Here is a 15,426-nt window from a genome sequence, read left to right as displayed (position 1 = left end):
ATATAATAGAAAGGAGAAGTAGCCTGAGAGTTAACAGTAACAATAGGGTGTTGAAATATGTCAGAAAGCTGGCTTATGTCAAAACGAGATGAATAACAAGTCCTTCTCTGATTCGGTCACATTTATTTGAAACCCTTCCACATAATAAAGGGAACATTAAAATCTTCTTTGAGTGTATCTTATACTTATTTTGTGGCTAGATAATGGAAGTGGTCAAACATAAAATCTTTAGCAGTGTACCATTTTTCTCAATTGTTAGAGATGTTTATGTCAATCGAAAGCATAACTGTATATACGCAAATTGGTGGTATATACTGTTTCCTAACCTACAAACAAACCACTAATCAAGCATTTGTGCAGCATGAGCTTGTGGTTTTGCTGGCTTTCCTGTCCGAGACATAATTACTTTCATCATTGGTGTTATGGCCAATGGAACTTCGTAGGAACTTTGTCTGTCTTTCATCCAACATATGTCACTGGACAACTTCAAAATAGGATTGTTACTTCCCCTTACTGCTCTATGATGGGCAAATTCTTCTACCTATTTCTCTCACAGTATTTGCCCAAAATTTACTAGAAAGGGAGACTTGTTGAGGTGAATATGATCTTCACAAGAGACTTCATAATAATCATATGGAAATAATGACTTCTAATAGTGGCTATTATTTACTAGGTACACATAACTGCTCAGTAATCCCTGCAATAGTAAATTAGGTGCCATAATTCCTCTGTTGTACATCTAAAAAACTTGAGGTAAAGACAGACCATAAGTACTTGCTTAAGTTCTCTTGCCTAGTAAAGAGAGTTGAGATTTCACACCCAGCGCTGGTTCTAAAATGCCTGCTTCTAAAACCTTAGCACAACTCTGGATCCTTAAAGAGAAAATATGGCCACCACCATAATTTTGCTATATTGGAATATTTCACTTTTGCCAAGGGATATCCTGCTTTCATTTTTCGCAGCAGGTTTTCTTGTGGAAACTGCTGGGAATACTTATCAACAAAAGTTTGAGCAGCCAATGATAAGTTATCCTGTCTTTTGAACCTTATGAGAAATAAAAACCATTAACTTTATCATAGAGGGTTGAGTAAATTTCACTAACACCTTTTTCATGCAGAATATCCTGGCATAATTGTCTTCGTAGGGAGAGAGAGGAGAGGGAGATAAAGTGATGTTTATGATCTACTTATACAGTGTGCTTTCACACCTGAGATAAGTATTGCCCATAAGATAAGTATTGTCAGCTTCATTCTGCAGGTGGGGACCCTGAGAATTTGAAAGGAAATTTGCCCAAAGTTACAGTCTTAAATTGCAATCTCTACCTAGTGGCCTGATCTAGACCCTGTCTATCAGAGTACTGGGCCTGGTCTCCTTCTCCCTTGCGTCAAAGCTGCCTTAGAGCAAACTAGTTCTTGGAGGCTAGTGGGACTCCATTAGTGCCCTGCTGCCTGGACTTCCACATTTCTCTTCCCTGCACTCACCTGTCCCAACTTTAAGTAGCACCCTCAAAACCACAACAAATGTCGATGAATTGACTCTGATTATGCTCATCACTGGGAACTCTGAGACCCAAAGTAACCTGCACAAGTAGCAGGTTTTCTCTTCCTTTGAATTTTAAAGTCACTTCCATTGGGACAATGTGATCAACATTCAGATGAATACTTGACAGGCTGCCCCTTTTTGCAGCACTTTTAGTTCACTTGGTTTGTGTGCTGCGGACCGTTTTTTCCTTATGTCTACGCCAACCTCGTCCTCCTTTAAAAATTCTTATACTAATAAAGATGCAAAGAGATTCAAGGACAATAATAATGGATGTTGGAGCAGACCCCCAAAAAGAACTTTTGTTCTTTATGCAGAGGTTGTATTTTCAGGAAGATGAGTCTGCCATCAGTGTCCATGGAACTCAGCATTTCCGATTGGTAGTGATAAATCTGGGTGCTAATCAGCACGCAAATCAAAGAGAGTTGCAATGATCAATCATTTCATCTAGACATCCATATATATATAGACCTGTGCTCTATGCATAGATGAAAATATGCAGATGCCTAAGAAATCATAGTATGTTCATCTGAATTTTATGCACACCAAATTCTCAGGGATGATACAATAGCAAGTGTTTGATGAACCAAATATATATATATATAATAAACACTTTATGACTTTGATTTGATCCTATCAAGAACCCATGGCATAGCTGCTTACACTCACACCATATGCACGCCACAGTCCCAGTCTCCTCTAAGCTGTCTTGCTCAAATTTTCTTGTAAAATATATTTCTGGGGAGCTCAAGAGGTTTAGAAAGATGAACACATTAGCCTTATTCTGGATGTTGGTATATTAAAAATAACAGGTAACATGGAGGTTACTTGTTATTTCAGTAGTGGGTAACAGAAGTTTTCAATGCAGACTCTAAGTGTGTTTCTAATCTGTTGGTTGCAATTGTCGACATACCTCACGGCCCAAGCAAACGGCATGCGGTATTTTCCCAACTTGCTGCAGAACTGCCTGTTGGATTTGAGTATCTTTTGTGCAGACTGAGGAAAAAATAATATATTGTTCAGAACATCACTTTACAAACCGCCCATGTAAAATACTGACACTTGTCTACGTCTTCTTACATTGAAACTCAGTGCAATTCCACCTCACTAGCCCCCAGATGTGCCCCTTAAAGAGCCAAATGAAGAGCCTTCATCTTCAAACTGCTGTATTATGTTTTTCTTTCTTTTTCACTTGGAAATTTCAAATACAGAAAAAAACTTTGTCTTGCAATACCAACTTGTTCCCTTTCTTCTGACTTCAAAAACCTTACAATATTAAGTGGAAAATGTTATCAAATTCACACCCACAGTTGGTCCAATGTTTTATTTATTATGTCAGCATTCTGCAAAATTATTCTGTTAAGGGTCATACAGTAAATACACTGGGCCATATGGTCTTTGTCTCAACTTCTCAACTCTGCTCCTGGAGCAGGAAAGCAGCCAGAGACAATCCATAAATGAATAAGTGTGATTGTGTTTCAATAAAACTTTATTTACAAAAACAGATGGCAGGCTGGATTTGCCCACAATCACAGTTTGTCAAACTTTAAATCTCAGAGATCTGTCAGGCTCTGCCATAAATGATTACATATGCTCAAATTCAATTCTTAACACATTACTTTCTCATTATATTCCCTTTGTGTGGAAAATATAGACTTTTTATATTTATTTTCTATTAAACAGTAACATTCAATTATTAAAGAAAAAAGACCAGTGGTCCCACCATTCAAAGAACTTTCAGTATTTTTCTTTCTTCACTTAAATGCTATTATAATTTGATATGCAATTACTTAACTTCCTTTTTCATTTATTTTCCCATCAGCATTACTGATGTCTTAGTAATTTGTTTGTTACTGATGTCTTAATTAATTTGTTTTCAATCAGATTAATCCTAACTTTTCATCATTATTAACACTTTGATCCTTGCAGTTAAAGCTTTATCCATATTTACATTTATATCTCCTAATAGACTATCAAAAGTCAAAAACTGCTGCATCACAAAGCATTAACAAAGCATATACACTTCTAGATTTTGCCAACGAATACTGATTTCACTAATAAGTGAAATAAAATTTCGAGACTTACATTTATCAAACTTGATAATTCATCAGGCAATGTGATTTTATTTCTTGAAATCAATTGAAATTCTGTGTGAAAATATTGTACATTACCTTGTTGGAGTCTGGGTTCTTAATGTAAGGTTCAGCACCACTTGCAATATTTCCCATTAATACTTTCTCAATTTTGGCCACCAAAACTATTTCAGAATGTGGATTGCTTACAGAGAATATAGCCTATGTACAAAAAAAATTAGAATTAATAAGTTAATAAGCATCCAGAAAACCATGCTGAAGACTTTCAACACTCTAGGTTTTTTTTTAAGAATTGCTTTAATAAGTTGATGAACAAAATGGAACCACAGGCATGGAGACATGGAACAGACTGACACTGACCAGAGTGGGGGGAGGGGGATGGAGGTCGGAAGAAGGGGGAGGGACTAGACAAAGAACGTGGATGAATGATCTAAGGGCAAGGACAACAGTGTGGGAACTGACTGCAGAAGCGGGAGGTGGGATGGGTGGAGGAGGGCAAATGGGGGAAAATCGGGACGACTGTAATAGAATAAACAATAAAACATGATAAAAAAGAAGAGCTTTAAGGAAATTTTTATTTGGAAAATTGCTCGTCTTATGTACAGTATAGCTAAGAACAATGGGATAGCGTTTTCTGTCCCACCACGAGTAAACAAAAGTGCCACCTGCTTTGGGAATTTCAACCATTCCTCCGGAAAGCCCTTGACGTGAGGTTCTTCTGGTTGTCGTGGAGGGAGCGTGTCCACGTTTCCGTTTTCCAGTGCCACGGGGGGCCCTGGCAGCATCTGCCTGACAGCCGTGTGGTTTAGGTCCACGTGGAAATCGGCGGAAATCTTCCTGCTGTCTCTGAGGTCGTAAAGTGCCACGCTCACGAAGAAAGGCTCAATCTGCGGGAAAAAGAGAGAACTCGTGGTTTTGACAAAAACCAACCAAACACACAAATAAAACATCCCGCCTAAACCAAAAACTGCTAAATTTTAAAAAATGCTGCCGGATGATCATAAACAGTGAAAAAGAAAGATTCAGAAAAGAATGGCTTTTCAACGAGAAAAACGTCAAACACAACAGATTTAAATAAAACCTGGGTGGAAATTAATCTATGTTTATGTACTTACATATTACATACATGTATAATAATAATTTATATGTAGTTAAATACAGGCCTTTAAGGCTGGAATATCCCTATGAAAATATCTTTACTTCTGTTTATGCTACTTAATTTGATACCTGTCATCTGCCAACATTCTGTGGTCAAGCAGGTTATACTCCCAAACCAAATTATGACAGAGTTCATCACTGTACAGAATCACTCAAGCTGTGGGTTTCCTGGACGTTTAATAGATACTTCATGTTCTTTCAAAGGTACTAATATGTCTAGTTTATGACAAGGGTTTCAGCTTAATTTCTTGATATCAGCAATACTTACCAGATGTTTTACTGTTAGAAGCTAAATAGAATAACACAGCTACAATAAAATTCAGTAGTTTATTTTTTTAAATAAGATAATTAAAAAGTAAATGTTTTCTACTTCTCCAATATAATTTATTTAATAAAAACTCCTGGTTTGTAGGAGTGGTAGACTGCTGAGTTGAAAAACTCAAAAATTACTCAAAAATAATTCAGGTAGGAACTCAAAGCACATTGAAGGTCAAAGGAAAAATCATTATTTTTTTATAAATTGCTGCATTTTGATTTTCATTTCTGCTTAGTGACTGGAAACCAATGACCTACATTGATAATAACATCAGATATTAAATCTCACGCAGCGATTCAGTTATTTCTTCTAACCCATCTTTTCAACGGAAAGGTCAGATCTGACTCTTGGAATCACTTGCTTTTCAATAAGGATTTGTTTAATAAAGTGCCTTGAAAACCTAACAAATTGAGTTGTAGGCTTCTTATGTTTAGAATTTTGCATTTTCTTTAAAAAATTCAAGAACATGACATTTCAGATGTCACTCCGCTGTGAAGCAGCTTTGTTAGTTCAGGTTTTTGGAATTGATTCTTACTGTCGAAGAAATATTTTGTACTATAAAACCATCAACCTGAATTTCCAATGGCGGACTAAAAAATTACATGCTATTTAATAGTTTTCTCCTCAAAAAAAGTTCTGTTAGGGTGTTCTTATCAAGAAGCTCATTCATTAAATATAGTACTTGGCTCTTTAGCAACTTAGAGAAATACTTCAATTAATTTAAAAACATGCTCATTGACTTGGAAACAGTGAGTTTAAAAGTAACTATATGGATGAGTGTCACTGAGAAATATGTAAGGATTTAAACAATAACACCACTACATAACGAACTGCTGTTTAGTTAAGGGGATGCTGTTTTAATCATTTTTATATCATTGCCTATAAGCATAATGAAATTATATTTTAAAAAGCAGTTTCCTTGTGTGTGTTTTTTTTTTTTTTTTTTTACCATTTGTATCAACTGGAAAATAAGTTAAACCTGTAGAGACACACAAAGCACTTCAACTTTTCCCTCTGGCAGACAGGTGTGAGAGGGGCAGGCAAGTCAGAACTTCTGACCTTCTGCCTGTTCTCCTGCTTGGGGGATCGGCCTGAGTACAAACACTTAGCTTTGGAATACACGTTTTGTACAAAGAAAGAGATCTACATGGAAAGAGTCATGTGCTCCTGGCACTGACAGGTAAAACCCACTATCTTCGCATTTCAGTTTCTAAACTCAACTTTCTGATTGCACTGGAAGGATGTGGCTGGTGAGGAGGTAAAGCATTTATTGACTATTTTAAATGACATTTAAATGAGATGATTAAGTGACATTGCCATTTGGGCTAAATTTTTCTGATATTTCCAAATAGTAGTTTCAACAAACAAGTTTCTGGTATTGTTGTTTGAATCCTGAATGAGAAAGTATGTTCTGATTGCACCCCGTAACGCTTCTACTCCACGTGGGTGTCTCCCACTACAGTCACTGGCATTCCCTCTGTTCCTGCCCCAGGCCCTGGGCTCCTGCCTGGCTTCAAGGCACTCGGCCACTCGGCACCACTCCACAGAGGGAGCCCTTTCTCTCTTTCCTGGTTTATCTCTACTTTAATGGTCAGTCCTTCTTAGTCTCTGGTCACGTCTCTACTTAGTCACAATTTAAATGTTTGCCTCTCGGCCCCTTCTCTCTGGAGAGATGCCTGGATAATTCCCTCCAGGTCACTGCCTTGGCCAGATTCCCAAGTTTATTTCTCTGTTCATGGCAAGTCCTTTAAGATCCAAACTTGTATTTAAATCTGCTCAATGGACATCTCAATCTGGCTATCTAATAGGCTTATCAGGCCTAAGGTGTCTGCAGTGGAATTTTTGACCTATAGCTCCCAAATCTCTTACTGCAGTCTTGTCCTCTTAATAAATGGCACCGTTATTCAGAGAACTGCTCAAAGAAAAAACCTAGGACTCATCTTTGATGTTTCCCTTCCCCTTCTCTGTATATCCAATGTATCAGAAAAGCCTGTCAGGTCAATTCACAATGAATCAGTCAAATCCATCCACTTCTCTCCTTCCTTGACATGCCTAGTTCAAGCCAGGCAGTGGCCTACGGAAGTAACCTCCAAACTCCTCTCTCTGATCAACTCTTGTGCCCTTCAATCCATTCTTCCGATGGATGTTTTAAAAAACACAAATTAGACTGCATCATTTTAAAGTACTTTGAACCTTTAATAGGCTCCACTCAAACCTAGGATAAATCCAGGCTCCAGCATAGCTTACGAAATCCCACCTAATCTTACACATTTTTACTGTTCCTCCCAGCTCATCTTATTCTGTCCTTCTCCTTACTATCTCCTTCCAGGGCCTAGATCTCACCGAGACTTCCTAGAGTCAGGGCATTTGCCCTTGCTCTTTCTTCCACCTAGAATGTTCTCCCCTGACCCAACTTTCTCAATCTTCAGGTCTCTGTTCAAAGGTTACCTCCAAGGAGACCATGCACTACCACCCTATCCAAAGTAACCCATTCCCTAGTTCCTCTGTGTCATCTCTCTCTCTTTAGTGATTTATTTTAAAGAGCTTTACCCAGTGTACAATTATCTTGTTAATTTAAATTACTCTGTTTTTTCTTTTTTAAAATCTAACCTCTAGAGGCCAGGGAGCTTGCCCATTTTGTTTCTGGCTGTTTCCACAGTGTGGACAATAAACCCGGCTCCCAGAAATACACTGAGTATGTGTTTGCTGGAGGAAGAGTAAACCTGGCTTCAGCAACTTTCTCTCTTAAGTGCTCAGTGCAGAGTAACAGTTACAAAATATGAGGAAGCTTCCTATGGGGGAAAATTCTTACCAGGGATGTATTTCAATTTTAGCTTCCTTATCAACAAGAATTTCACATTGAAAACATCAATAATTTGCATGAATGGTATTTACAGATTTCAATTCCATATTAAATAAGTTACTATTTAATGAATGCTTACTCTGCACCAAGCACTGTCTGAGTACTTTCCATATATTACCTCATTTAATCTTCACCACAGCAATTTGAAATAGTTACTGTTACTATTATCCCCATCTACAGAAGAGCGGATTGTGAGTAAGTCACTTGTCCAGAGTGGCGGAAATCATGAAAGGAAGTGTCAGGCATTCTGATTCAGGAGAGGCATGCACTTGATTCTCCTTATCAGCCCTGAAGTCTACAGCATGGACCATTTTCCTGGTTCTACACCAGAGAGAAGGAGGCTCTGGGAATCAGCAAGGTGCTAAAAGACCCAAGGGTGACAGGGGTTAGGTCTTCTGAAAGAGTTCATCCTTTCTGCCAGCCACTCACCATCGCAACTAACAAGTCTCCATCCACAAAGAGGCAATGAAGTTGTGTGAAATTGTGTGTGCACAACTTGTGGAGAAAATATAAGGCTGTGTCTGCCTTCTGCAAGCAACATGGCCTGCCTCATGGATCTGGAGACAAGTTTTCACCTTGGAGGTGAAAGATGACAGTCGAGAGATGATTTATTAGAAATGAAAACAGAATGTATTAAAAAGTAATGCAAGGGAACATGCTGCTATACTGACTTTTTAACTGACGGTAGGATTATGAGTGATCTTTATTTTCTTCTTTATAGAAAGAAACGTTTAATAATGTTTATGCCGAAAAGTGTAGCCTTCCCACACGTACATTTACAATTAGCAGAGAACTGTCCCCTAGAATACTGAGAACCCTCAAGGGGGTCTACTTAGCAGAAGAAGGAATCTTGTATTGATTTAATGAGCAGCACAGTATTTTCCAAATATCAGTGAACCCCTTTCTTTCCTGCCATTTACATGCACCACCTCTATTATTCTTTATTTAATATTTATCTGATATTATTTTACTTAGCTCACTACTTAGCCTTATCTTAAATAGTAATGACTGTGACATCACAGGACTGATTTGTTTGTTTTAATTCTTTTTTTTTAATTGCTGAGAGAGAGAGAGAGAATGAGAGAGAGAGAGAGAGATGCCCTGACCAGGAATCAAACACATAACACTGTGGGCTATTGGATGAAGCTCCAACCAAATAAGCCACTCTGGCCAGGGTTTAATTATATTCTATACACATTAAAATTAACATATAAATATTAAAATAAAAATGTCGATTTAAAAGCCACCTCTAGTACTACCAAGAAGATACAAACAGCATCTTAGGAAACATCTTAGGAAATTCTGCTGATTTAATGGAAAGAATAATAGGCTGGAACATGGCCCCTTTGATGATTCTTCTTTAAGTTGACAGAAAATTTTTATGACAGTATACTGACAATTCCATTTCAGAACTTGCGCACATTTGTAATGTGGAAAAATGCTGTTAGTCGTATTCCCCGGTTCATTAGATGGTATTAACTCTGTGCTTGGAATTGTCAGGAACAGGAAAGATTTTGACCAGGGTGGTGTGCTGTTGGCCACTGATGGAGGAAGTAACAGGACAGCAACTTACATTCGTTATCGGGTCATTTTCGTTCTCCGTAACACATCCCTGGAGATTGAAGTGCAGAGCCTTACAAATGATCATGATTCTCTTGGCAGCTTTTTCTTCAAAGGGTTTGATTAAAGACTCAGGTTCGAAAAGACCCTTTTTCTGAAGTTTCAAGGTCTAGAAAAATTTGGACAGTTTTACTCAACAAACATCCATCACAAATAAAAAAAATCTAAACTATAAACCACAATTGTATGAGAAAGAATTCCAGCTTACGTCTATATCTGGGTCCATCGAGAACAGATTTAGCCTCTCCAAGTTTCGGGTTGCTCTGACCGTCTCTTCGGTTTCTGTGAGGTACTACAGAGAAAACTGTTAGCTCTTGGTGTCTACATACCCAGACACGTACAGCTAAGCTTCATCCATGGGGCAAGAAGTAGCCCCTTACTATTATCACAGTTTTAATATCATCTGTTAACACTTGGCAAATTATAAAAAACATGCTTTTAATTTTTGAGTTGTGTTTCTCCATCTAAATCTTTAAAAAGCATTTTCTAGGAAAGTATTCATTAATAAGCACTCTTTTCCAAGAGAGTATTAATTAGTAAGCAATACAAATTTATTTGCATATATTGTGTCAGCTTTCTTACTTTTGTGAAGTCTGGATGTAGGCTGTTCTCCGAAGAATCTGTTTCCTCTGGTGTGCATTCACCTGTGACGGAATTATCCAGCGAATCTTGAAAAGATACACAAAGACAGGTTATTAAATAATTCTCATGAATCACACATTTCTCTGGCCTGTTACATATCAAAACTGGATTAGACCCGAGAGTGATGAATGATGGACATTGGTGAGCAGATGCCATTACTGTACCCTGCTTCCAGTAGTCCATATCGCTAGAAGGTGTTGGCTGAAAAATCAGACCTCCTGATGATCTCTTTGGGATTCTTCCCATGCACCATCCTGTGCCCATAGGAACTCTGAACCCCTGTGATACCACATTTATGTGTGGGGCTGTCTTGACTTCATCAATGCACACTAAAGTTCTCTTGTATATATTTTTGATAATTCTGACTCTGAGGCCATCAATTTAAAACCCAAGTTCTAGCTTCCATTACTTGAATTCTCTAAGACTCTACAAATATTAATACTCTACTTGATTATTAGTAAGTAAATCATGAATGTAAAATACCTACTGTGCTACACAGCAGCGGTGTTAAAATCAACAATGGTTTTTTTTCTGATTGCCACCTGACTTGTTCACTTTAAAGCATGGGATACTTAGACTGCTAGAACTGAAAGATGCTTTGGGCCTAATGTACCATGATGCTGTGCAAGGTGCTTAAAATAGTTTTCCTTTGGGAGGACTGACTGACTCTGAGCTTGTCTTCCACATAGTTGTAAACTTGTTTTTCTACCCTTCTTTTCACCCTTTCTTTCATCTCTCTTGCTCCCTTTTCTTTGCCTAGAGTGAATTAGAACCACATGAGGGAATTAGGATGGACTGAAAAAATTTTTTCTTGTAAAATGTTTAATAGGATATAAAATATATGGAGCTTTCACATATTCATAAGCTGATCTCAATATGGTCAAAAAACATACATGGTGTTCCTTTCAATGAAAAGGAAGTAATGTGTATCTGCCTTACAGAACATAACGTTAATTAATTAAATTTAATAAAAGGCTGTAAAACACAAAATATCCCCTCTATGGTTACATCCCATCAGACCTGGGTACATTTTTGATACTGCTGACAAATGATTCCCAAAATCACTTCCTGGGTGTCAACCTCAATTTCATGTCAGGCAACTCAAAATTGTACCTACATGTGTGTGGTGGCACCACTTAGTAAAAGGAAAGGCTCAGGGTGATTTCCTGGAGCAATTAGCTCAGGGGTGAATCCTGGCAGGCAACACAGCTTCCAGGAACTTACGGGAACCACACGCACATGGCACACTTGGTAAAGGAAGGGAGATGGGTACAGGAGCCCTCACCCAGCCCCAGATCAGTGAGCTCCGTGCTGCGCCGGCCCTGGAGGGGTCCCTCGGGGCTGATCTGCAGAATGCGGTTGAGGGTGTGGATCCATTCGTCCATGTCAGACTCCGTTTCGGCAGCCAGCACGAAGTAGGTCAGGTCGTTCATTTTCAATTCAAAGGCATATTTTCTTAGTCTGTTATTCTTTGGTTCGAAAAGAAAGAAAAAAACCCCATCAAATAAGTAAGTCTTATAGAGTAAGAGACATATTTTGTGGGGTTCTGGTAGTTCTAAAGCTTTTCCCATACAAGTAGGTAACATAAAGAAATCTCCCAAAACAGGACACAGATTTAGATGGTTATGAGTCATTTTGTAATTCTTATACAGGTATTCAACTCTTACACTGTTGCAAAAGTCTTTAGAGCCCCCACACTGTAATAAAGCAAACCCTACATACTTAAGATGACTTTGTATAAGTAAAATACAAATAGGAGAACTAGAAGATGAGAATGTTAACTATTATGTGAGAGGGTGGTTAAATACTAAAGAATTTAAAAAATTTTGAGAATAGAGTTGTTATTCTCAAATTTTTTTGAGAATAGAGTTGTAGCAAGAATAAGTAATTTTTAATATCTTCTTGACCATGCCTTCAGAGACTGTCCCAAAATGACAAGTTCCTTTCAACTTCCACAGCAGCATGATTACAACTACAAATACAACACTTACTAAACACTTGCCATCTGTATACCAGGGCTGTGCTGAGCATTGTACGGTCATCATTTTATTTAAATCTCCCAACAACCTTATGAGACAAATCATATTATTCCATTTCACATATGATGACATTGAAACTTGGGGAGATAAATGTGCTAGGGATTACTTGGGTAGCAAGGGACAGAGAAGGAAAACATCCTCTTTAGATTTTAATACCCACCGAGATGACCCAGGTACAAAGAGATGCTCAGTGAATGCCATTCTCTTTTCTTGCTACATCCCTGGCACAATCATGTACCCAAATGGGGTACCCTGGCTTGGGAGATAATAAATTCTCTAAGTGCCGAGAATAGACAGTGGGGCCTCAAGTAAAAGTAAAATTTGGAAATTAAAGGAGAAAGAAGAATGAGCTAAAAAAGCTACTTGTGATTCTCACTGTAACACATCACAGCTCAAATGCCACTTTCTAGACTTCTTCAAGCACAAGCTCTTTGCGCCTGTCTATACTTCTGTAATATTATCAAGTATTATTATTTCCTTGCCTTGTAATGAATCACTCACAGGTTGGCTCTTTTATTAGTCCATAAGCCTGATAATAGCAGAAGTGGCCTGGCTATCTCTGGTGCTCTGTGCAGTGATAACATCCACTCATAAAGAGGTGCCTATTGGGTTTATATTTTATGCCAGGCAAAAATAGGTACAGTCTCTGTCCTGGCAGAAGAGGGCAGACAGGTGTTGACCAACTAATCACACAAATGTGAAATTGAAAGATAAATGTACTTAAATTTTCTGTGAAAATATTGAAAAAGAGGTGTGCAATCAAGGTATTAAAAATTCTTTTTGAGAACAGAATTGTTATTGTAGTATGAGAATATAGCTGTTGAGAATAGAGCACAGAACAGGATGTCTTTGACTAGTAAAAGGCCAGAACCACAGTTTGAAAAATCATTTTGGCTGCGATGTCAACAGAGTGAGATGTCACCTGAAAAGCAGTGGCCCCACACTTTTCTGTGTGCAAAGCAAGCACCAAGGCAGCTTCTCTAAGAATGCACATTCTCAGAAGCCATGGTCTCCTCAGGAGGAGTGGGCAGACTCCCTCCACGCACCCTCACAAGGCTTCCTGGGCTTCAGCCAGAGGCGCTCCAGTGAGCCACCTGTGGCCTCACAGATGCAGAGAGCCTCAAGACATCAGCAAGCTGGCTGATAGCAAGTACAAGAAAGAGAAACTGATTTCTACCCCCCCCCCCCAAAAAAAAAACACATAGGAAGAAAAAGAGGCAGGAAGGAAAGAACTAGAAATGCCCATAGTACAGGGCCTCACTTTGGCTAGGATCTTGTTAACTACTGGAGAATAATAGCAAGTATTCTTCACTCATTCCATGCTATAACTCGTGTGCACTTGGGGGGGGCGGTTTGGGGGAGGCACAGCCGTGCAAAGGCTGAAACTAGAAGTGCATTGAGCTGCAACCTGCTTTCCAATGCAAAGTGACTAATGCAATTTTAGAGAAAAAGAAAGAAATACAAAAATCTTGTTTTTCTAGATTGCATTCAGTATGTCAAGGAAGTTGAATATATTTTCCAACTTCAACATATTATTAAAATATTTTAAATAATTTGAGTGAATTATAATAAGCCCTTGTTTCTCACAAAGAGGTATTCATAAATAAAATAAAGATTCTACAGACAATGGCTCACAAAGCAAATTACCTTTTTCTATTTGGAGTGAAATGGAGCTACCTGAAATGTAGAGAAGCTTGTGTTGGGGGAGAGTAAGATGCCTACGAGGTTTTCTATCTGAAAAATAGTGATGTATAAACTAGCACATCAGAAGGGAAAGGAATAGAAAATCAATGGGACATTTTAATAATCTTGAAATACAATGGTTAACTCATTACAATGGTAATCAAAAAGAATCATATTCTTTCCAGTCCCCCAATTTTCTGTTTCCCTGATATCAGTGTTCTTTGTGTCCACAGCAACCACTCTGTTCACTCCAGCTCACCACAGCCCAGCTACATGGTTCTGTAAGAATTAGGAGCACCAATCCCCATTTAAGCCTGTAAAAGTGACACCAGTCATTATCACTGTTGAAGTGTGTACCCTAGGCAGATGGGATTTCTGGGCTATTCATTCTCTTCACAGTGGCAGGACCTGGAGTAGGTGGGTGGATGGATGGATGGATAGCTGGATGGACCAGTAAATGACTGAATAAATGAGAAGACTGACAAAACAAAGTAGGATAACAGGCCTAACTAACCCTTAGTCCCAGATCAAAGCTGAAAAAGCAACATCTGAAAGTTCTGCTCCAGAATGGGGGGTGCAGGGCTGTGAAACAGATCTAATACTGTTCGATGGTATTACCAAGAAGTGGAAAACTACTGTGAGTCTTTATTTTACCATGGTCCAGGAAACTTGGGTAAGAGTTTCTCTCTACTTGAGGTAACCCTTGAAAGGTATTTCTAAGAATTCTAAGGGTTATTTTTAGGAAAACACAATGATACCGAGTAGGCTTGAACCGTTTGCTCACTAAAGAGTCTGAGCCTAAACGCTCTAAAGATGCCAGAGAGTAGGCAGCGCTCTCTGAGCCAAAGTCTTTGTTCCTCTTTGCTCTTTTATTCAAGGAAAACTGACAATGATTCTTGACAAAATAGGTCTGACTCATCCTATTAGTCATTTGCTCTGTGCTTTTGGGTGCCGGATTTCATCTTTAGGCACACTTTGTGCCGGAGGGCTTGCTGTAGCAATGACTAACTTGTACTACCTCATTCAGAATATTCCTTCCAGATGCAACAGCTGGTAAGTTAGAGAGTTATAAGTGAATATGTTAAGAACTGGGACCTAGATATCAGGTGACAAGACACCCAGATACCTAGTTGCCCAAAGTTATCTTACGCTGGAAGTCCCTCCTTCTAAAAAGGTAACAAGTTCTTGACAAAGAGGAATATAAATGAAGGGATAGAGAGCTGAACTCTTTAAAAGATACAATAAGTGTTCTAAAATATTTGAGTGACTATTTATGGGAAAATGAAGCAGGATTATTTAGTTATGTTTTAACGTGCAATATCTACTTTGGGGACCCTACCCACAGGCCCACGCTTTCTGCGCAGCACTCCTGCTGACCCAAAAGAGGTCATTGGTGTTCTGTGCAACTAGAACATTCCATAGAGAGTACTATTTATACCTCCATCATAGCTCGTAGGCACTGTGTAATAGATA

At 38.5% G+C, this 15,426-nt stretch overlaps 1 protein-coding gene across 5 annotated transcripts in view; it reads right to left on the bottom strand.

Moving 5' to 3' along the window:
- The window catches only part of DOCK10 (dedicator of cytokinesis 10), a 227,806-nt gene that overhangs the window by 68,729 nt on the left and 143,651 nt on the right, over positions 1 to 15,426 (bottom strand). For all 5 annotated transcript variants that reach the window (XM_037139231.2, XM_053666155.1, XM_053666189.1 and 2 more), the window contains exons 8-14: positions 11,517 to 11,700; positions 10,172 to 10,257; positions 9,798 to 9,881; positions 9,543 to 9,698; positions 4,298 to 4,519; positions 3,711 to 3,833; positions 2,453 to 2,535 (exon numbers count right to left, since the gene is read on the bottom strand). In XM_037139231.2, the coding sequence (XP_036995126.2) occupies positions 2,453 to 2,535; positions 3,711 to 3,833; positions 4,298 to 4,519; positions 9,543 to 9,698; positions 9,798 to 9,881; positions 10,172 to 10,257; positions 11,517 to 11,700 (938 nt within the window). The remainder of the gene's footprint in view (positions 1 to 2,452; positions 2,536 to 3,710; positions 3,834 to 4,297; positions 4,520 to 9,542; positions 9,699 to 9,797; positions 9,882 to 10,171; positions 10,258 to 11,516; positions 11,701 to 15,426) is intronic.

Source organism: Artibeus jamaicensis, unplaced genomic scaffold, assembly GCF_021234435.1.
Source record: "Artibeus jamaicensis isolate MK-2021 breed Jamaican fruit bat unplaced genomic scaffold, CSHL_Jam_final contig_1015, whole genome shotgun sequence".
Lineage (NCBI taxonomy): Eukaryota > Metazoa > Chordata > Mammalia > Chiroptera > Phyllostomidae > Artibeus > Artibeus jamaicensis.
Note: the sequence above shows the minus strand (reverse complement) of the source record. Positions and strands in the feature narration are given on the sequence as shown.